The sequence below is a fragment of the Hippopotamus amphibius genome, chromosome 8 (genome assembly GCF_030028045.1).
Source record: "Hippopotamus amphibius kiboko isolate mHipAmp2 chromosome 8, mHipAmp2.hap2, whole genome shotgun sequence".
Lineage (NCBI taxonomy): Eukaryota > Metazoa > Chordata > Mammalia > Artiodactyla > Hippopotamidae > Hippopotamus > Hippopotamus amphibius.
This window is the reverse complement of record NC_080193.1, coordinates 2,103,617-2,122,825: the sequence shown is the minus strand read 5'-3', so window position 1 is coordinate 2,122,825 and position 19,209 is coordinate 2,103,617. Positions and strand designations below refer to the sequence as shown.

The window sequence follows — 19,209 nt, the reverse complement described above, 5'->3', positions numbered from 1 at the left end:
GAAGAATTTTCCAGAGACCTTCCTGTTATGGATTTCTAACTTAACTCCATTGTGGTCAGAGAACGTACTCTCTGTAACCTGACTCTCTTTTAAATTTATTGAGACTCATTTTGCGGCCGGAACATGGTATATAGTTTTTTAAAATGCTGTTCTGCTTTTGTTGGAAGAAGTGTTGTGTGAATGTTGGTGAGAGCCCACGATGGAGGGTGCCGTCAGCACCTTCTGTGTCTTCCGCTGCTTTCCGTCTCCTTGCTCTGTCCGCTGTTGAGTGAGGGATACTGGAATCTCTTGACTTGAGGTTGTGGAGTTTCTGTATCTTCTTGCAGTGCTAATAGTTTTTGCTTTGTGTATTTTGAAGCTGTTGTTATTAGGTACCTAAATATTAAGGGTGAGAAATTTACTTCTGTCATTATGCAATGACCTTCTTTATCCCCAATGACATTCTTTGCTCTGAAGTCTGCTTTGTCTTGATACCCCCCAACCCAGCTTTCTTTTGATGACACTTAGCATGGTGTATATTTTTCTACTGTGTTTCTAGTAGGTAGCATATAGCTCAATATTACCATATTACTATTTTTTAAAGTTATTTTCCTAACAGTTACTCTAGGGATTACAGTATACGTCTTGCCACCGTTTACTTAAGGTTTTTCTAACTTAATTTGGTAAAAGATAGCAGATTTGCTGCAGTGTAGCCCCATTTCTGCCCTCTTCCTTTGTGCTGTGATTGTCATATATACTAGATTTGTGTTATAAACCCAGTAGTACAGTGTTATAATTATTTCTTTTATATAATGCTATTTTGTAAAAAACCTAAAAGAAGAAAAGTAATGAAGGCAGCTTCTGGTGAGAGAGCCACAGACTTTCTGTTCTGACCCTCTTCATGAATAATGCTTCGTAATTTATTTCCTTTGATTTCCAGAGTCCTGAAATGATTATTTTTGACCTATTTGTCCAGGTTCACGTTGCTTAGGAGAGGATTTGCCGACCTCTGCTCCCACAGCCGGAAGCCTCCTAGCGTGCTTCCTTTGGGGATTCTTCTTTATTTCCCAACCCTTTTTCACTAAGCAGAAGAAATTCTCCCAGAATCATGTGTCCCCGTGGATTGAAGAGAGTCGGTAGAGTGAGAATGAATGGTCAGATAAAAATAGCTTGGTCCTTCCCAGCTTCCTTTGAAATAGTAGACGGTCTGTAGACAAGCAGGAGCAGGGAGTTTCCCTTCATGGGCAGTGTGTCGTGTCCACGGGGAGCCTACTGGTGTTGCCTGCACGACCCGGGTGCTGGCGCTGGCCAGCCTTCCCGGGGCTGCCGCGCGTTCCCCGCACCTGGAAGCTGTGAAGGCAGCCCTCCTCCCCGGGAGCGGTGGGCCCCAGGGCCCCCGGTTCCTTGTGATGCTTCTCAGTTGTGCACGCTGGGGGGGTGGGGAAGAGAGAAGCTGGTCTGCACACCGACCCCTCCTCCACCCCCTGCCCCCCCCCCCCCCCCCCCCCCCGGTCTGCCCAAGGGCACCGCTTCTCGCGTTCTCCCTTCTTTCTCCCCTTCCACCCTCCTAGCAGCCTCTCTTGTGGCTCACTTAGGGCTGGGGGGTGCAGGGGGCTGGAACGGAAAGGTCTGCCCATAGATAGGGTGCAGTTGAAAGAATGCATTCAGGATTCCTGAAACTCAGAGCAAAGCTTAGAGTTGGTTCAATTTCCTCTTCTGTATCTGGAGTCTCAAGTCATAGGATTTAAAAATAAAAAAGGTGCAGGCAGTAGATAAGGGTTTTGATCTGAATCAAATCTAGGTTGGAAGTCTAAATTTTTTTATTTTACATTGTCAATTTGCCTGGAAACTAAGTTCCCATACCGAAAGGTCTTATTGTTTGTAAATATCACTGTGTTCCGGGGGTTTAAAATACTCGAACAAAGGGGAAAGAGCGGCCAGATCTGCAGTCCCATCCAGTCTTTATGTGGACTTGCACACACTCACGAGTTCTCTCCAGCGAAGCCATTAAAGCTGCTGCTCTAATCCTCTGACCTGATGACGCCGTCTCCGTCCAGCAAGCTGAGCTCACAGGGGCCAGGAAGAAGTTCACGTGTCCACCAGGCGCCACCAGGAGCAGTGTGCGCGGCCCGGGCTCTGCTCCGCGCGGCGGTCACAGTGGAGTGAGAGGACTGCTTCCTGTTTTCAGGGATTCCTCTTAGTGCCAAACATAGCAGCTGGGAAACAGAGTTTTCCCAGACTCGTGATGTACTTCTTGTGTTCTGTTTAAACATGATTTGACAGCAACTGTTAACATCTGTTTCCAGAAATGTCAGGGCTATAATTTTTAAATTAATTGCTTAGTAACACTGCGATAAATTAGTTTGATCGTTGTTTTAGTGTGAGGTAGGTGGCACTACTCAGTTAGGTTTCCCGCTGTGACACCAATTAGATTTTCCTACGCAGGTGAGAGCGGGGTGGAGTCACACATGGCGCTGGTTCTTAAACACTGATTCTCGCCTTCCTGATTGGGAGTGTCTTTCAGAGCTGCGTTCGGGGACAGTACATTCGGGAAGATGTTCAGTAGAGGTGACCTTCCAGCTGCCGGGCAGAGCCGTGGTCTGTACACAGCAGCCTCTCAGATAGGCCTGCTGTGACCTCACCAGCAGGATGGGCTTGTGCACCTGCAGAAGCTGGAGGGGTCTGCGGAGTTCCCAGTTTCTGCGGAGTCACAGGCTCTGTGACTCGGGGTCCTGCTCTCCTCCTTCCTTCTTTCCCGTGCTACTCCCACAGGACAGAGAGGAGCCTGATGGGTGTGAGCGATGGTTTGGTCATCGGCAGTCTTAGTTAGCGTTAAGATACGTGTCTTAGGAGTGCATTTGTTTAGGTAAAGTTCAAAGCGCTTCACTGGAATCAGCATCCAAATTCCATTCTCAGAAGTTGGAGAAAGTCAGACGAGACGGCCCCTAGAGATCGCGAGGATAGGGCTTCCACTCCGAGCCAGCGGGGTGCGTGCGGCCTGAGCTCTTGCTGTAGGGTCTCCCGACGCCCAGCCCCAGGCTCTTCCTGCCGAGCTGTCCTGCGTCCCCAGCAGTGCCCAGGCTCCAGTGAGTTTCCAGTAAGTAGGTCCTTGCGTTACATGAGTGATGCTGAGAAATAGAAGAGAAATCAGATAACGTTTTCAAGAGCTGCTTGATTATTTTGCTAAAAGCAGAATCATTACGTTGTTGGGGCCACATGATCCCTGCTGTCGTCTCCGGCAGCACCATGGTCCTCACCGCCTCACGTCGTGAGAAGCCTGTGTTTTCTTCTTGTGCGTCATCGACTTTGGGTGGGGTGCCAGCATTAGGATGTAAAGTCCACGGAGGAGCTGGGATTTGACGGGTTAATTTCATTACATACATGATGCGCTGGCTTTTCACAAAAGAGTTTTTTAGCCTGAGGCCACTTGGGAAATTTAGGGTGACCTCCACATTTGTAGAAGCAGGTTATTTGTAAAGATGCTGCATTGCTGCCTCAGGGCACACGTATAACTCTGGAAAGGGTAGTCAACCGTGAGACTCTGTAGGGAGGAGGAAGGAGAACCTGGTTTCCTTTCTGATGGGGCTCTTCAGACCCAGGAGAAGGGAGGCTGGCCTGTTGTCTCCTGCTGCGTGACAAGCACCACCTCAGGAGTGCGGGACGTAAGGAACCACGGCCTTGACTTGGCTCACACACGGGCGGCGGGCAGGGCACGATGGGCTCAGTCACCCCTGCTCCGTCGCAGGGGCCCGCCTCACACGTCTGGTGGTGGAGACGTTGACTGGGGCTGTGACCGGAGACGTCGTGCAGCGTCTCCCTGTGGTCAGGGCTTCCTCACAGCGTGCTGGCGGAGATCCAAGGGCAAGCGTCCCGAGAGAGGGACAGGTGACGGCCCCTCGCCTGTCATGGCCTGGGGGCAGAGGCCTGCCCGGCTCCAGGGGAGGGCAGCCGACCCCACTCCTGATGGGCAGCGAGGCTCTGAGGAGGGTGTGGGCAGAAGTGCCGCCGGGCTGTCTGTTAGGTAAGGAAGTAGAAAGCTAATGCTGCGACGCGAACCTGACAGAACCTGGGAACAACTTTAAACCACGCTGGCTCACAGGTGAGAGGGAGCTGGGCGGAGCGGTGGCGGTCAGTGAAGCGGAGGGGAGTCCCGCTGGGCAAGCAGAGGCGCCCGGGGCTTCGCGGGAGCCGGAGCCCCCCCGGGGGGTCCAGCAGAGCGCGCCTGCCGTCGCTCACCGGGCTGGGCTGGCCTGGGGCGGGAGGTGCTGGTGTTTAACCCGGCCTGCGTTCCGTTCCAAAACTCCGAAACACCAGGAATAAGTGGAAAAGGTTGAAAACAGAGAGCCTGTGTAGTACCTAAATCAAAATGTGTTTGTGTCTCTGGGATGCCCTTTTTTTGAAAAACAAAACAAAACAAAACAAAACAAACCAAATGTATTGAGGTAGAATTGACATATGTTATTACTACACGTATTTTTTCTTCCAGTTTTAGTGAGACAGTTGACATCGGCACTGTGTACAGAGCGTGGTGACGGGACTTGCATGCGTCAGGAAATAGGGGCCACAGAAGAGAAAGGTCTTGTGACAAGAACTCTCAGGGTTTACTCTCGTCACGCCCTTCCTGTGTGTCATGCGGCAGTGTGTGCCATGTTTACTATGTTTCTGTTCCGTTCCCAGTGTTTATGTATCTTGAAACTGGACGTTTGTACCCTCCGCTTCCCCTCCCCCATCCCTACCTCTGGTGGCCACAGATCTGATCTCTGTTTCTGTGCGTGCGTTTGTTTGTTTGTTTTTGACGTATAGTCGATCCACACGCTGTGATGTGTAACATAGTGGTTTGGCATTTCTGTACAATACACAGTGATCACTACTGCTGCACATATTTCAGTTTTACACTTTGATGACTTTCGATATCTATGCACACCTGTGAACTGTCCCCACGTGAGATGAACCTCTCGATCTCAAAAGCGTCCGCATGCCCCTTTGCACTCCCTTCGTCCTGTCCCCCCCACCCCCGCCACTGTCCCTAGGCAGCAACGGTCTACTGTCACTGCACACTTTGCATTTTTTATAATTTTGTGTAAACGGAATCATAGTGTGTGTCGTTTGGGGAGGGGTCTGACTTCTCTCACTGAACATAGTTATTTTGAGATGCATTTATATTGTTGTGTGTATCAAAATTCATCTCCTCAGGACGCTGAGGAGCAGTCCCCTTTGTGGCTGTGTCACAGTTTGTTATCCGTCTGGCTGTTGGTGGACCTGTGGCTGTTCCAGTTGCTGCTTGTTGTGAGAAAAGCTGCCGGGAACGTTCGTTGCAGATGTTGGTAGGGGCGTCTGAAAGTGGGCTGGCTGGCTCCTGTGGTGAGTGTAGGTTTAACTCTTAAGAAGCTGCCAGTGGTTGAGGATCCGTCTGCCAATGCAGGGGACACGGGTTCGATCCCTGCCCCAGGAAGATCCCACATCCCGCAGAGCAACGAAGCCCATGCACCACAACTATTGAGCCTGTGCTTTAGAGCCCGTGAGCCACAACTATTGAGCCCATGTGCTGCAACGACTGAAGCCCACGTGCCTAGAGCCCGTGCTCTGCAACAAGAGAAGCCACGGCAATGAGGAGCCCGCACACCACAACGAAGAGTAGCCCCCGCTCACCGCAACTAAAGAAAGCCCGTGTGCAGCAAAAAAGACCCAACACAGCCAATGAAATAAATAAATAAATTTATTAAAAAAAAAAAAAGAAGCAGCAGCAGCTGCCAGACTGTCTCCCAAGTGGCCGCACCCTCCCCCATCCCCCAGCGGCGTGCGGGGGTCCCCATTCCTTGCTGTCCTGGCCAGGACTGGGCGCGGTCAGCCGCTGCCTTCTTGTAGGTGTGTAAGGTTTTGGTTTTGGTTTTGGTTTTGCAGGCGTCTTTCCGTGTGATTTGTGATACATTCCTGTACCTTCTTGGTGAAGTGTCTGTCACAAGGTCGCTGAGTACGAGCAGGGATGTAACGCCATCTAGAGCGTGACCTTTGCCCTCAGGGAACTTCCAAGATCATTTTTGAAACATAATATTTCCAGGCCTTGTAAAATTATGCCTTTTCCTGAGCATGAGACCACCTTTGCGGTCACCCAGACTTGTGATCACAAGCGCTCACTACTACGCCTTGAAGGTCCCAGGCGTGAGCAGCCTTCACACGCGGCACCGTATCCCTCCTCGTGGCCCTGGCTGCATCCTGACTTGTTTTACACCAAGAAACCAACCTGTATGCAAAGTAAAAGCAGATGAGTAAGGAGCCGGGGCTCAGCAGCCCAGCGCCACACAGAAGGCCCCCGTGGGACGGACAGGGCACGTCACGCGCCTCCCTGCGGGGTCCAGGGACAGGCTTTGCCCCGCTGCCCTCTGCGTGTTGTCCTCAGGGCAGCTGAGCGCTGGAGAGATGGCCGAGAGGGTGGTGCCGCAGCTGTGTTCCCTGTTTTAGATGTTTTGCCATCTTCCCTCTGCCAGAACAGTACCTGGTAGGTTAGAAGTGAGTCCACTGACAGATGTGAAAGAGCAGGAGCTGGTGCTGGAGGCCGTGAAGCGCGTTCGCCTCGCGGTGCGCGTGCTGTGCTGAGCACTCTGTCCTGGGATCACTTCCTCCCTTCGTGGCCCCTTTGCGTGCAGGCGGCCTGGCCCCCACGTCCGGGGTCAGACAGATGTGTTCCCTGCAGTTTCAGAAACGGAAAGACCCGTGGCTCTTCCAGGCTCCCCTTCTGTCTCGGTGCCTCCGAAGGTGTTCTGAGCGCCAGGAGGGTGGCGGTGTGTCCCTGCGGGCACCCTCCCTGCCAGGGTCCCACCAGTGTTGTGTCCACGTCTCGGCTCTGATGGAGTAATCCTGTGCTGCGGTCTCTGTGTGGTAATGTCCTTTTCTGTGTAAAGCATGTTTTTCAAATGTAAGGTGTTTGAACGAGTCCAGGTATCCTCTGTGTCTGTCCTTTATGCTTTATGATGTGTTGTCTTATTTTCAGCAGCCCTCATCTTTAGAAGCTGAGACTTTTTCCTTCCTTTCTTTCTTTTTTTAAATTTATTTGGCTTCACCGGGTGTTAGCTGGGCATGTGGGATCTAGTTCCCTGACCAGGGATGGAACCTGGGTCCCCGACATTGGGAGCGCAGTCTTAGCCACTGGACCACCAGGCAAGTCCCTAGAAGCTGAAACTTTTTTAAAAGCCCGTTGCTGTACTGAAGCTTTTGGGTCCTCTGGCCTTCTCTCCTGGGTTTTCTCGCCTTCCCTCAGGGTGCTCTTAGGCCACCTCTGGAGCAGCCTCCGCGGAGGGCCTCGGTGCAGCCTGGACTCCTGTCGGCACTTGGTGGAGGACAGCCACCTGCGGAGCCGCAGCTGGAGCAGAGAAGCGGTCCCTCGGTGCTGTTCTGGGCCGTGGGCATGGTGGTCCCACGGCAGAGACGGGCTGCTCGCAGAGCCGTCCGTTTTCACATCTAGCCCAAGGGGAGGGTCCTGGGGGGCTGGGGTTGACTGGAGGGGAGGGGCTCGGGTGCAGCGGGGCCTCCCCGTCCCGCGCTGTCTGTGTCGCGGGAGGTGGTGCGTGCTGGGGGACGACGGGCTGGGTCTTTTTACCATTTTCTGTATGAGAAAGGTGAGACTCCTCCAAGTTAAACGGTGTGCCCACAGCCCCGCAGCTTGTGAGGAGTGGCCCCAGGTCTCTGGGACCCTGAAGCCACGGTGCCTCCCACTCTGCAGAGAGGGGGCCTCGACTCGGTAGAAGGAAGGAATTGAGACGTAAGGCAGGCTAGAGTGAGCCTTGAGAGCCGCCCCAGGGGCTCCAGCCGGACTGAGGGCCCTTCCTCGGAGAAGGCGTGTGGACAGCGGCTCCCGCGGCACCTGGAGTGCCCCGTGTCCCTGTGCCAGAGCCTGATACAAGAGGGGCGACCTTCGTCCCGAGAACGCCCTGCAGGAGGCCGTCCCGGGAGGCTCAGGCGTGCCCCCGGCCTCCTCAGACGCCTCTCCTGCAGGCAGCGGCGCAGGCCAGCCAGCCCTCTGCCCCGCCGCCCGTGCTGGCAGCGCTGCGTCCCCCTCGGCCGCCGCTGCGTTCTAGGGAGCAGCAGCCCCGCCAGAGCGCGACACCATCTGGAAGAGGCAGAGCGGGTTCCTGAGCGGCTCATGAAGCGGCTCAGACGGCCCAGGGCTCGGGACGCGACGGACCTCGCCAGGGGCTCTCGCCGGCCGTCCCTGCCTGGTGGCCGTTGCCTGAATTTTCAGAAAGCGGGCCTCGTGGGTCCTGCGTGCTCCTCCACAAAAAGTCTCCTTTGGGAGGGGTTTATGGGAAATGTGGGGACATCAGTCTGCTCCCTTAGGGTAACGTGAACGGTCCCCTCAAGATCGGCTCATCTGATTAAAAAGCGCTCTCTCCGCACAGTAAGCCTGCGCTGCGTGGTGCTGCCGTGGCCCGTTTCTGTGGAGCTTCAGTGTAGTTGGAGCTGCTTCCTGGACAGGTGTTCACCCCCTGAGCGTCAGGCAGCGTCCCTGCAGGCCAGTGTCGCTGTTCCCCTCTGGGGACGCTGGACGGCTGACCGCAGGACGGGCAGTGGGTCAGGTCCCTTTTGAGTGGGCAGAGTGCTCGGTGTGTCCGGGTGGTAAAGGAAGCAGATTGATACCCTGCTTCTACCTTTAACGGTTTGTTTTTAAGAAATAAAAGAAAATTTTCAAGCAGGGCCGTAGTAAATTCCCGTAAAATGCACTCGTGAGTCATTGCGTGTGAGCCGTGTAACTTCTTCAGTAAACGCTCACAAGTAAGCTAGCTGCTTGTGAGGACTGGTGGGCAGACTTGCTGAGCATAAGCTCCTTCCGAACATCAGCCAGTTTTCTGAATTGTGGTAAAATAGCCATAATATAAAACGTACCATTTTAGCCATCGTTACGTCTGCAATTGAGTGGCGTTAGGCACGTGTGCATTGTCGTGCGTCCATCTGGAGCTGTGCCCCAGCTCCTGACAACCACGCCTCTGCTTTCTGTCTCTGGATTTCACTGTTTTGGGTATTTCATATAACGTGGGCTCTGTGTCTCACTTTGCCTCAGCGTGATGTTTCCAGACACCCACGTTGGAGCGTGCGTCGTTCCTTTCTGTGCCTCAGAAACACGCCGTTGTGTGGACACTCCCCGGTTTGTTTATCCATTTTCCGGTTCGTGGCTGTTTGTGTTGCTTCCACCTTCGGGCTCCTGTGCTGCTGCGGACACTCGTGTGGGAGGTTTGTGTCCACGCCGTCTTCAGGTCTTCTTGGCGTGTCCCCGAGGAGTGGCCTCGCAGGGCACGTGAGTGAGCAGGATTGGTCACAGTGCCCCACAGCAGCTGAGCCGTCTTGATCCGCAGAGCAAGCACGGGGTCTCTGGTGTCTCCACACGCTCACCAGCGTCTGCTGGTCCCAGTGTCCCGAGCACTGTGCCTGCTGGCGGCTGCGGCAGTGGCTCAGCCTGGCTCTGGTTCGTGATCCTCTGGTGGCCGGCGGCGTCGCGCATCGTCTCCCGTGCTGCAGGCCATTGTCCGTCGACGCTGGAGAAATGTCTGTTCGGGTCCCCTGCCTGTTTTCACCCTTGGGCCGTTGGGTTGTAGGTTGGTTTGTTTTTTGTAGACGTTTTCAAATACACACTAAAGCAGTGAGACTAGTAAAAGGACACACCCCAGGCCCGGGTGGTCCTCGCCCTCCCACCTCGCCTGGTGATTCCGAAGTGGGTGCCAGTCATGTGATGTCACCACGTGTTTGGACAGAGTTCAGACGTCCCAATTGAATCACGGTCAGTTCTACAGTTGATTTGCTTGAATTAAGATCCAAGTAAGAGTCACACATTGCATGTGGATAACGTGCCTCTTTTACATCTGTTTTCATCTTGAAACTCCCCTCCCTCCTTTTTTTCCTTTCAATTTGTCTTTGGAAGGAACTGGCCTGTGCCCTGCAGGGCGTCTGCATTTTAGGTTTGGTGATGACAGCCCTGCCGTGCTGTTCCTGGTGTAAACTGGTAGTAGGTTTGAGGGTGGCTCCGATTCCGGCTCAGGTTTCCGGCAGATGCCCCTCAGCTGTGGAGTTGTGTCCGTCCGTCCATCCGTCCAGGAATTCCTCTTTTCAGACTGGCTCCTCCGTCAGCTGTTTGGTTGCCTTGACGTCCAGTCTGGTCGGGAAGGTTGCGTCCGGTGCTCGATCCTGGCCCGGTTCCCCACACGCGGGGTCCAGAGTGAGGTCCAGCTGGGCTGCCTGGGCCTCGTGCTGGGATGTCCCGTCCATCACGCGTCCAGCTGCCTTTGGTCTTCAGGTCGGTGGCCCTGCCTCCTGGCTGCACCCTCAGGGCGTCTGGGGACCTTTGCAGAGAATGGTGCCCAGACCGGCCAGATCAGCCGCTCCGGGGGAGGGCTGAGCAGGTGGCGCCTTGAAAAGGCTTTGCAGGTGATTCTGAGGCCCAGGGAGGGTCGAGGGTCCTTACTGGAACCCCTGCCCACAGGGCACACGATGCAGGCCTGTCTCCAGGGTCGCTGCCCCCCCACCCCCACCCCGGGCTGCCTGCCCTGGCGTCCTTCCTTCTTCCCGCTTTACACACAAGTCCCGCGTGGACGTGACGAGGAGCGGGCTCAGACTCTCCCCGGACGCCCGCCGCCACCCCTCCCCTCCCCTCCCCTCCCCTGACCTGGAGCAGAGCATGGCTCCACCTGAGAGGGAGGCAGCGCGGAGGCCCAGGGCAGGCCCTCAGATGCGCGGGCGCCTTCCGGGGCCTCTGGGCCTTCCGCTGGCAGCCACCCCGCGGGCACTAGAACCTGCCTCCTGGTGGTTTTTCCTTCTCTTCTAGGCATTGCACCCCCCCACCCTCCTCACCCAGGTTCCCTAACACCCTGCAAACCCTGCCCCTCTGCCCGGGGCTGAGCCCTCCAGGCCCTGCAGGCAGGGATTTGTCTGGGGCTCCGTCCTGCCTCCGAAAGGCGGGTGGTGTGCTTGGTCACGGTCACAGAGGGACCCGCCGCAGCGGCTGGGACGGCGGGAGGAAGCGGTGCCGTGCGTGTTACAGAGATGAGTCATGGGTGCTGGCCCTTTGCCTCATGCCCAAAAAAGTGGCATTTCCTGAAATAGACCAGAACCTTGATAAGTATGTGGTACTTGGGGGTGCGTTTTATGGCCTTCATGAAACTTCAGACAAATTAAAACATTTTAAGATGTTTTATGACATATGTTTAATCCTTTTTTGTGGAGGTTTGTGTCACTTCGTGGCTCTCAGACTCCAGCCCTCAACCCTCAGTGCACAGGGTGGGACCCACCTGCTGCCACAGGCGGGGACAGGCCGCGTCTAAGGGCGCAGGAGCGGGGAGGGCACCCCCGCCGAGGGCAGGCTGAGCGTCGGTGAGACGAGGGGGCCGCTGAGGGCCCTGGGCGCAGGCCCCGGCCGTCTGCCCACAGACCACCGCGGGCGCTTCCTGGGTGGAAGGAAGACGGGGCGCAGCGCCTCCTCTGAGCCGTGCTCAAGGCTCTCCTGAACCTTTCCTCCGGCTCATCCCGTAACCCTTTGCGTTTGTCCAAACTTAGACTCATCTTGTCGGTAGGAAAGCCTTGAAGAGACATGAGAGCTGAATGTGAAATCTGAGTCCATTCATTAGCAACTTGTATTATAATGACTGTGTATCTATTTTAAAAGAAAACCGTTTCCTTCTTGGGGAGCTTGGCCTGGCCTGTGCGCAGACAGCAGAGGCAAGTCCTCCCGTTGGGGCCCGGCCGGCCGCCCGCGGAGCTGCGGTGTCAGGGCCCGTCGCGCGGGAGGCCCTCCGCCCGCAGCCGCCTCAGAGAGGGCGCGCTGGGAGACGGGTCTTACAGCCAGGGATCCCCTCTGCACTGAAGTGCCGCTTTCTGAAAATAGAAATTGCATCTCCAGACAGGCTTGTGAAGGGAATGTGTGAAGAAGCGCCCCTGTGGGAGTTGTGAGGCCGTGCAGGTGACGCGCCCGCGGACGTGTCCGTGGAGCTTGTCCCCTGGCCACCTGCTCGCTGTGGCCGGTGGCCCCAAACACTGCCTCGTCCAGGGCCTTTTCCGGCAGCACGGGTGCTGTCGGCCCTCCCTGTGCTGACGCCTCTTCTCCGGCTTCTGGTTGTCCCGCTGAAGGTGGCTCTCCCCTGCGTGGCCCTCCCACCGAGGGGCTTGGTCTGAGGCCTCCCTCCTGCGCCGTGTCCACGCTGGCTGCCCCAGCGACCCCCTGCACCCCGTCCCCAGCTGCAGACCCTCGTGACAGCGCCAGGCAGCTCCCTGGGCTCCAGGGACGTAATCGTCGGGCGTGCCGCACCCCCACAGTGAGCTCTGCATCGCCGGAGGGCCCTGCAGTCCAAGTCTGCTGGCGGAGACCGCGGGCTCTCTCCCGCCTCACGGCCAGTGGGTCCCCACGTCCACTTTGCTTTTTGCCAGCGTCTCTGTAGCCCTCACTTCCCCTCCCCACCCGCCACCCCCTGACACCCCCTGCTCCCGGCTCAGCCCCAGACAGCCCGTTCCCAGGCCTCGGCTGCAGGCCTGAGGGTGTCTCACTGGGGGTCAGCACCCTGGCTCCCTCCAAGGCCACGGTCTCCTGCGCTGCCCTGGAGGGCTGTGGCCCTGGTGTCCTCACAGGCCTGCGGAGATGGTCCATGCACATCCCCGTGGCATTCAGGCTGCACCTTCGGTCTTGAATGATTTTGAGGGAGGCTGTTATTTGAGCTCCTCTCCAGGAGACCAGGTGGGGACCGCCCCCCCTCCCCCCCCACAGCTGCTCCCCCGGGGCCTGGAGCCCCCTGCAGTCCTGGTTAGGGCACAGCCAGTGGGGGAGGGGTGGCTCCCGAGGGAACGGCCACGTCTCTGCCAATTCCATACAGTTTTTGTACCTTTCTGTGCACGTGTGTCTTTCTGTGAATCCTGTCCTTTTATGAATGGGCTGTGACAGCTGTGGGGCCCAGATCGCAGACGGGAGGCCAGAGCTTCCTGCTGTCGCTGTGCTTTTCAGCCCTGGAGACAGCGTTGTCGTCCCCATGCTTTTCTGTGCTCTGTCCGTGTCGTTTCATAGTATCAACAGTTTGACTTTTCAGCCCCGAACGTGAAAAACACTAAGTAGACGGTGAGATGGGAGCAGACGCCGCGGCCTCCCCGCCCCGTGTAGGGGCCTGGCTGCTTCCCCAGCGTCTCTGAATAGGCCGGGGCCGCGCTGTCCTCTGCTAGGCGCACCCGCCGGGCTCTCCAGTTCGCAGGGGGCGGGTCGGTGGTCTGGGCTTTGGTGGTTTTGGTTTGGAAGTTGGTCGTCAGTGCCCTGGGGCCCCAGGCCCGCTGTCTCCTCGGGGTTTAAATGCTCTGGCATGTGTTCCGTCCACGAGGTGCCGCTCCGACTGCGGGGTCCAGGCCAGGGGTCTGTCTGGGGGAGGCTGGGCGCCGGGTTCCCACGGCCGGGAGCCGGGTCACAGCGCTTCACCTGGTGCGGGAGCCTCTGCCTCGGGCCGGTGAGGCTGGGCACGTAGGCAGCTCTGCCAGAGGAGCTGGGCGGTGGGAAGTGGAGATGCGTTTTCCTCCAGGCGTGCATGTGACCCCGGGGGCGGGGACGGGGCCTCGGCTCCTGGGGGCTGCCTCTGCGATGGTGACCGGGGTCCTGGCTCTCTCGTCAGGGTGTTTGGCCCCGAGGACTGGGAGGAATAATCCCACAGGAATCGTGTGTGACCTGAGCCTCCTCGTGGAAAAATGCGACTGGTGTTTGTGAGAATTAAAGTGAGACACGGCCCGGAGGATGCCAGGAACCGGGGTTCCTGGTCTGTCCTCCCAGCCTCCGCCCCACACCTTGGACAGGTGACTTCCTTCCCTGGTCCTAGCTTCCTGACACGCCCCTGCTGGCTTCCTGAGATTCCGATTCGATCACAGGGACGGGTTTGCCGGGGCCGTTACCTGTCACTGCCAGAGCAGAGGCCCCGCGAGGGCGGCCGGCCTGTCAAGACTGTGTCTTCATGGTCATACGTGCGGGGACCAGTGAGGCAGGGGCTGCCCGGGCCTCGTTCTAGGGGGGTGACAGTGTCACCGAGCAGGTGGCGCTGCCCTTAGGGCCGTGGCAGACGGCCGTGGCACTGCGTCTTACCATGGCCTTTCCCTGGGGCGCGCGGCAGGTTTGCACCCCTTGCGCCTTCATCGGGTCACTTTTCTCACCACAGTTTATGGACGAGGTCTCCAGACCGGATTGGCGGCCACTGAGGGTGTGACCTCTGGGGTCACTGCCTCCAGAGCTGCTGTGCTTCGGAGGCTCGTGCTTGACCAGTGCCCAGAGCGCAGCACCCAGGGCGCCTGCAGGCAGGGCCAGATGCTTCCTTTTGGTGACAGAGCCTGTGTCCACACCACCTGCTGCTTTTGTCAGGAGACGCCCACCCTTCGTCCCTGGGCACTGGGTCCTACTTGGTGTCAGGACCTAATAGTTTGTAATGGGGTTGGGCGGGCAGACTGGGTAGAACCCCCTACGGACGTGAGTGGCATTGCCCTGTGACCGCTGCTCCCAGGGAGAGAGGACTGGCGGCCGGAGCGCAGTCCCCCAGGAGGCGGACTCCTGCACTGGGGGCTGCGTGAAATGGCAGCTGTGAGACAGGAGGTGCTGGGGGTGGGGTGCTCTTTTTTCCAGTTTGTGGCATTTTCATGAAGCGTGTGGATTTCCAAATTTAATTGTGGAGTTTTAGTTTCAAAAAGATTCTTTCAAATAAAGGTAAAGGCTACTTTCTAGCTGCATCGTGTCATGAAACCCTCTGAGTGACCTGTTGCTTCTGTCGCTGTGAACGGTTTAATTTGAATGCGGAGTGGCTGCCCCTTCACAGGGTCGAGGTGGTTCTCGGGGATGCGCTCCGGGAGCCCCCGCCCCAGAGCATCAGCACCGCGGGTCCCCTGTTGGGCTTTCTGGCAGCAGGTCCTCCGTGCAGGGCTGTGATGCCCGTAAAGGATGGGAGGAGGCTGGACCACGGCCTTCCTGACACAGAGCTGCTGCTCCCGCAGGCTCAGAGGCGGAGCCCCAGCTCGCGGGGCCGCGTCCTCCCAGGCCAGGGTTTCGGTGGCTCGAGTTGCTGCTGCTGTGGTGGCAGCGATCTGGTGGGCAGGGTGGGGGCCCGTCAGAGACACCAGCTGGTCCTGGGCCCGGCCCCCAGCCCACCGTGCTTCCTGCGGAGGCTTGGCCGGCCCGGGCCTGGGGACCTCCGCCCCCCTTGGCCTTCTCCCGAGAAGCCTGTGGTAGGTGTCACTCATGTGTTTTCCTTCTTTCCCTGCAGAATATCGACATCACCAACTTTAGCAGCAGCTGGAACGATGGGCTGGCCTTCTGTGCCCTCCTGCACACGTACCTGCCCGCCCACATTCCCTACCAGGAGCTCAACAGCCAGGATAAGGTGAGGCTGTGGGGGGCGGGCAGGTGCGGAGGAGAGCGCCCTCCACTGGGTGGGGCCGCGCGGCCGGCCTCGCACACCCTGGTGGCTCCCGTAGGTCAGGGCCCTGCAAGGAGGGTGGTGTGGGCAGCGCCGCCCACGCGAGGTCAGCCTCCCCCACACCCGGCCATGACCGGCTCACGGCGCAGCCCTGCGCAGACGGGCCGTGGGAGAGGACCCAGGCCCACGCCCTGGGTGTGCCCCGCCGCCCCACGAGCCCCTTCTGCCCTTCAGACCTTTGAAGACCCCCACGGGGAGGAAACGGTCTCTCGGTGTTTCTTACCAGCTTTGGGGGTGTCCGGGCGGTTCAGGGCTGATGTGTGAGAAGTGGCCCTTCTCTGCGGGGAGGACAGAACAAGTGTGTAGGGGTCACTCCGCGTCTGGTCACCCGAGGGGCCACGTGCGGGGCGGCGGGCACGTGTGGACGGGGCTGGTTGGGCCCCCCACCCCCACCCCCGCAGCCCTGCTCATGCACCCGCCCCGCGGTTTCTTTTCCAGCGGAGGAACTTCACGCTGGCCTTCCAGGCTGCCGAGAGCGTTGGCATCAAGTCCACACTGGTGAGCTCCCGTCCCCCAAGGGGAGACCCCGGGGAGGCCTGGTGACCCGGAGGCTGCTGGGTGGGGACCGGCAGTCACGCGGGCCGGCGCCAGCCATGAGGATGTCCCACAGGTGGGGCGCAGATGGGCCCTCGCCGGCGCTCTTCACGCCTCGCGTCAGGCATCCCAAGGAAGCGCCCTGAGTGGGTGGGGGTCAGGTTTCACTGTCAAAGGCGCAGTCCAGCAGATTTACCTGCAGTGTCCACGTAGCGCCCGGGGAGGGCAGGCAGGGCCCCGGAGTGCTTCTTGAGGGCGCCGCCCGGGAGGCCTGCGGTCGGGGAGGCGGAGGAGCCCCGGGGTCGGGGCCGCGCCTGGGGCTGCCGTGGCTCAGGACAGGCGTGTGTCTGTGTGGCTGCCGCCTCGTCGCCAGGGCTGACGTCCATCCAAGTGCAGAGCCAGCCTTGCCACACCTGGGGACGCGGATGAAATAAACATTAGGGGGTGTTGCCCAGCTCGGGGGTCCCCAGACTGAAGGACCCCACGGGCCAGGTCGGGAGCCCCTAGTGCCACGTCCCGCCCGAGGGTGCGTGTCACCCCGCCCGTGGCGGCCCGCGCTGGGAGGCCGTGTGCGCTCACCTCGCCCGGCAGGGGCGTTCATGCAGGGGTCCGACACCGCCTCTGAATTCAGAGTGCACGTTCTTGAGTGGCTTCTGTTCCGTTGTGTGTGTAGGGAGAGCAGTTACTTACAGTCACTGAACTCTTTCCCAATACCTGGCTGTTTCACACCACATGCAAAACTCTGATATATGAAAAGCGGGTGATGTCCCCACCGTGAGACCTTTCTGTTGAGGTTCTCACACTGACACACACGTTCTTTGTCCCCGTCCCTCCGGCTCTGGTGCTCGTTCCTGTCCCGCACCCGCGGGGCCCCGGGAGCCGTGCCCTGCAAGGCCAGCGGGTCTCGTGGGGGCCTCCCAGGCGCATCTCAGAGCCCAGGGTCCCCCGCCCGTGCGCCCGGCAGCATCAGCAGACATTCTCTGGACCACAGGAGCTGCGCGGGGCGCAGAGAACCGGGGCTCCTGGGGCTGCAGGGGGTTGCCTGCCGTGGGGCAGGGGCTGCCTGGTGGGAAGGGCGCTCAGAGGTGACACAGGTGGGGTTAGCAAGGAGAGGAGGTGGGGAGGACCAGCCCCCCCAGGAGGTGAGCCCCTTCCAGCCCAAGGGGTGGCCCTGGGCGGGGCGCGCGCGGCTCCGGCGGTGCCGACGCCCAGGGCAAGGAGCTTCCCAGGCACTTGGCCTCTGACCTAGCCCCCGGCCTGTGCACTGAGACTCGAACAGAAGTCCCGAGGGAGGCCCCCACCCCAGAGCCCGCGCTGCTGTGGCCGGGAGGCGACCCAGGGCTCTCACCAGCCTCTCCTCCTCTGTCAGGACATTAACGAGATGGTGCGGACGGAGCGGCCGGACTGGCAGAACGTGATGCTCTACGTGACGGCCATCTACAAGTACTTCGAGACCTGAGCGCTGAGCCCGTGGTCACCCAGGACCCAGCGCCCTTCGCTCCGTGCCCGGCCAGCGTTCCGCGCCCCCGGCCGCCCTGCGGCGTGTGAGCCCCGCCCCTGGCGGGTGGGGGCCTCGGGGGCCGGGCTCCTCCAGGAGGCCTGTGCGTCCAGGGCCCCGCGCACATGCTGACCTGCCTGAGAGAACAGGAGCCGTGAGCGCTGTGGCGGGAGGAGAGGCTCGCGCACGGCCCCACCTGGGGAAGGGGAATTGTGCTTGCCCCCGAGAACCGGGGGGGGCGCGTACCTGACAGGCCCCTGCTGGCCTCCCGCGTGTCGGGGTGTCCTCGCCAGCGATGCGGACCCGCGCCTCCCGCCCCCGCCCTCAGGCTCTGCTGACCTCCAGCTCCAGGGTCTCGGAAACCCAGGGCCAGCCTCAGGGTTCCGGCAAAGGAATCTTCATAAAGAGTTCTCTAGTTTAAAAAGTCTTGTTTCTTATGAGCAATATTTAGGGGAAGTGGCTCCTATTCTCTTAGTACCAAAGTTAAATTGTTTTAGTAAGCGTAGCGATAAAATCTTGGCGTGAGGCGGTGAAAGCCAGGACCGACGTCGGGAGAAACAGGAGGAAAAGCGGAACAGGTTGAGGGGCCCAGATGGTGTGATTTCAGTCTCTGAGTCGCTCGGACGTGACCCTCCTGGTGGGGCTGGAAGAAAGTGCCTTAGCTCTGCGGGCGAGGCCGCGGCCGTCCCCTGGACGACCCTTAGCCCTTCTTCGGTGCAGGGAGCTGCTGCTGGTTCGAACGGCGTGGCGACCTGTTGCTTCCAGAACACACATCCGCAGGAGGAGGAGCAGCGGCCGTCGCCCCCTGGATGCGAAGAGGGGGCTCGGGGAGGCTGCCCGCCGGCCCGAGGCAGCGGCTCCGCGCATGAGCGGGAGGTTCTAGGCCAGGGGTCGGACCAGAGGACGCTGTGAGACGGGCTGTGCGGCGGCCCCGGGGCGGGGAGAGCCCTCCTCCCTGACGGTGCTGTCCTTGCACCCGCTGCCCTGCGGGGCACCTGTGCCGTCAGCTGCGTGACTGTCGGGGAGAGTCATTGCTTTTCGGTCCCTCTCCACTTGGTTTCTCTCGCGCCTGCCCTCGTGGTGGCCTGTGTGCCTGATCTGTGGCCGTGTTTTTGTTTATTTATTATGCTGGGGGGCTGTTTTGTCCAGTGAAGACTTTCCTGGGTCTGTGGTTCACACCACTGTCCTGCTGTGGGGCCTGGGGGTGGGGGGTCGCTGGCGTCCTCTGGAGGAGGATGGGCACTGCTGACGGGCCGGCGTTGCCCAGCCTCGGGCCCCAGGGTCAGTGACGGGGCACCAGGGCTGCAGGGGGCGCCTCTGACAACGGGCCGTGTGGCCAGGCTGCCCATGGTTTGCACAGGATCCACAGCTGAGAAGGTTCCAGAAGCACGACTTTCTCTTTCCGGTAGGACCCTTGTGGCACTGTTGACTCTAAGGGGTGGTTCTGGACAGTCCTGTGTTCCTAGAAGTGATGCTCTGAGGTGCTTGGGTCCAGCGGCACTTGGTGCGAAGCCTCCAGGAAGACACCCGCCTCCCCTTCCAGCACAGGCATTACTGCGAAAGGACCAGTGTTGGTTTTCTCTCCGCCACGGGCTTCTGCTGACTGATGATACTTTTCAATGTTGCTCTATTAAATATTCTTGAATGTATTAAAGTTGTTGTAACACATCAGGCTTGGGCTTTTCTGGGTCACTGAGAACAGGACCCTCGCCGCCTTCGGGGACTGGCTGTGGCCGGGAG

The 19,209-nt window shown here is 59.0% G+C and overlaps 1 protein-coding gene across 11 annotated transcripts in view; it reads left to right on the top strand.

Moving 5' to 3' along the window:
- The window catches only part of SPECC1L (sperm antigen with calponin homology and coiled-coil domains 1 like), a 117,510-nt gene extending 98,301 nt beyond the window's left edge, over nt 1-19,209 (top strand). For all 11 annotated transcript variants that reach the window (XM_057744044.1, XM_057744042.1, XM_057744041.1 and 8 more), the window contains 3 exons: nt 15,225-15,341; nt 15,876-15,935; nt 17,341-19,209. In XM_057744044.1, the coding sequence (XP_057600027.1) occupies nt 15,225-15,341; nt 15,876-15,935; nt 17,341-17,430 (267 nt within the window). In that variant the 3' untranslated portion in view covers nt 17,431-19,209. The remainder of the gene's footprint in view (nt 1-15,224; nt 15,342-15,875; nt 15,936-17,340) is intronic.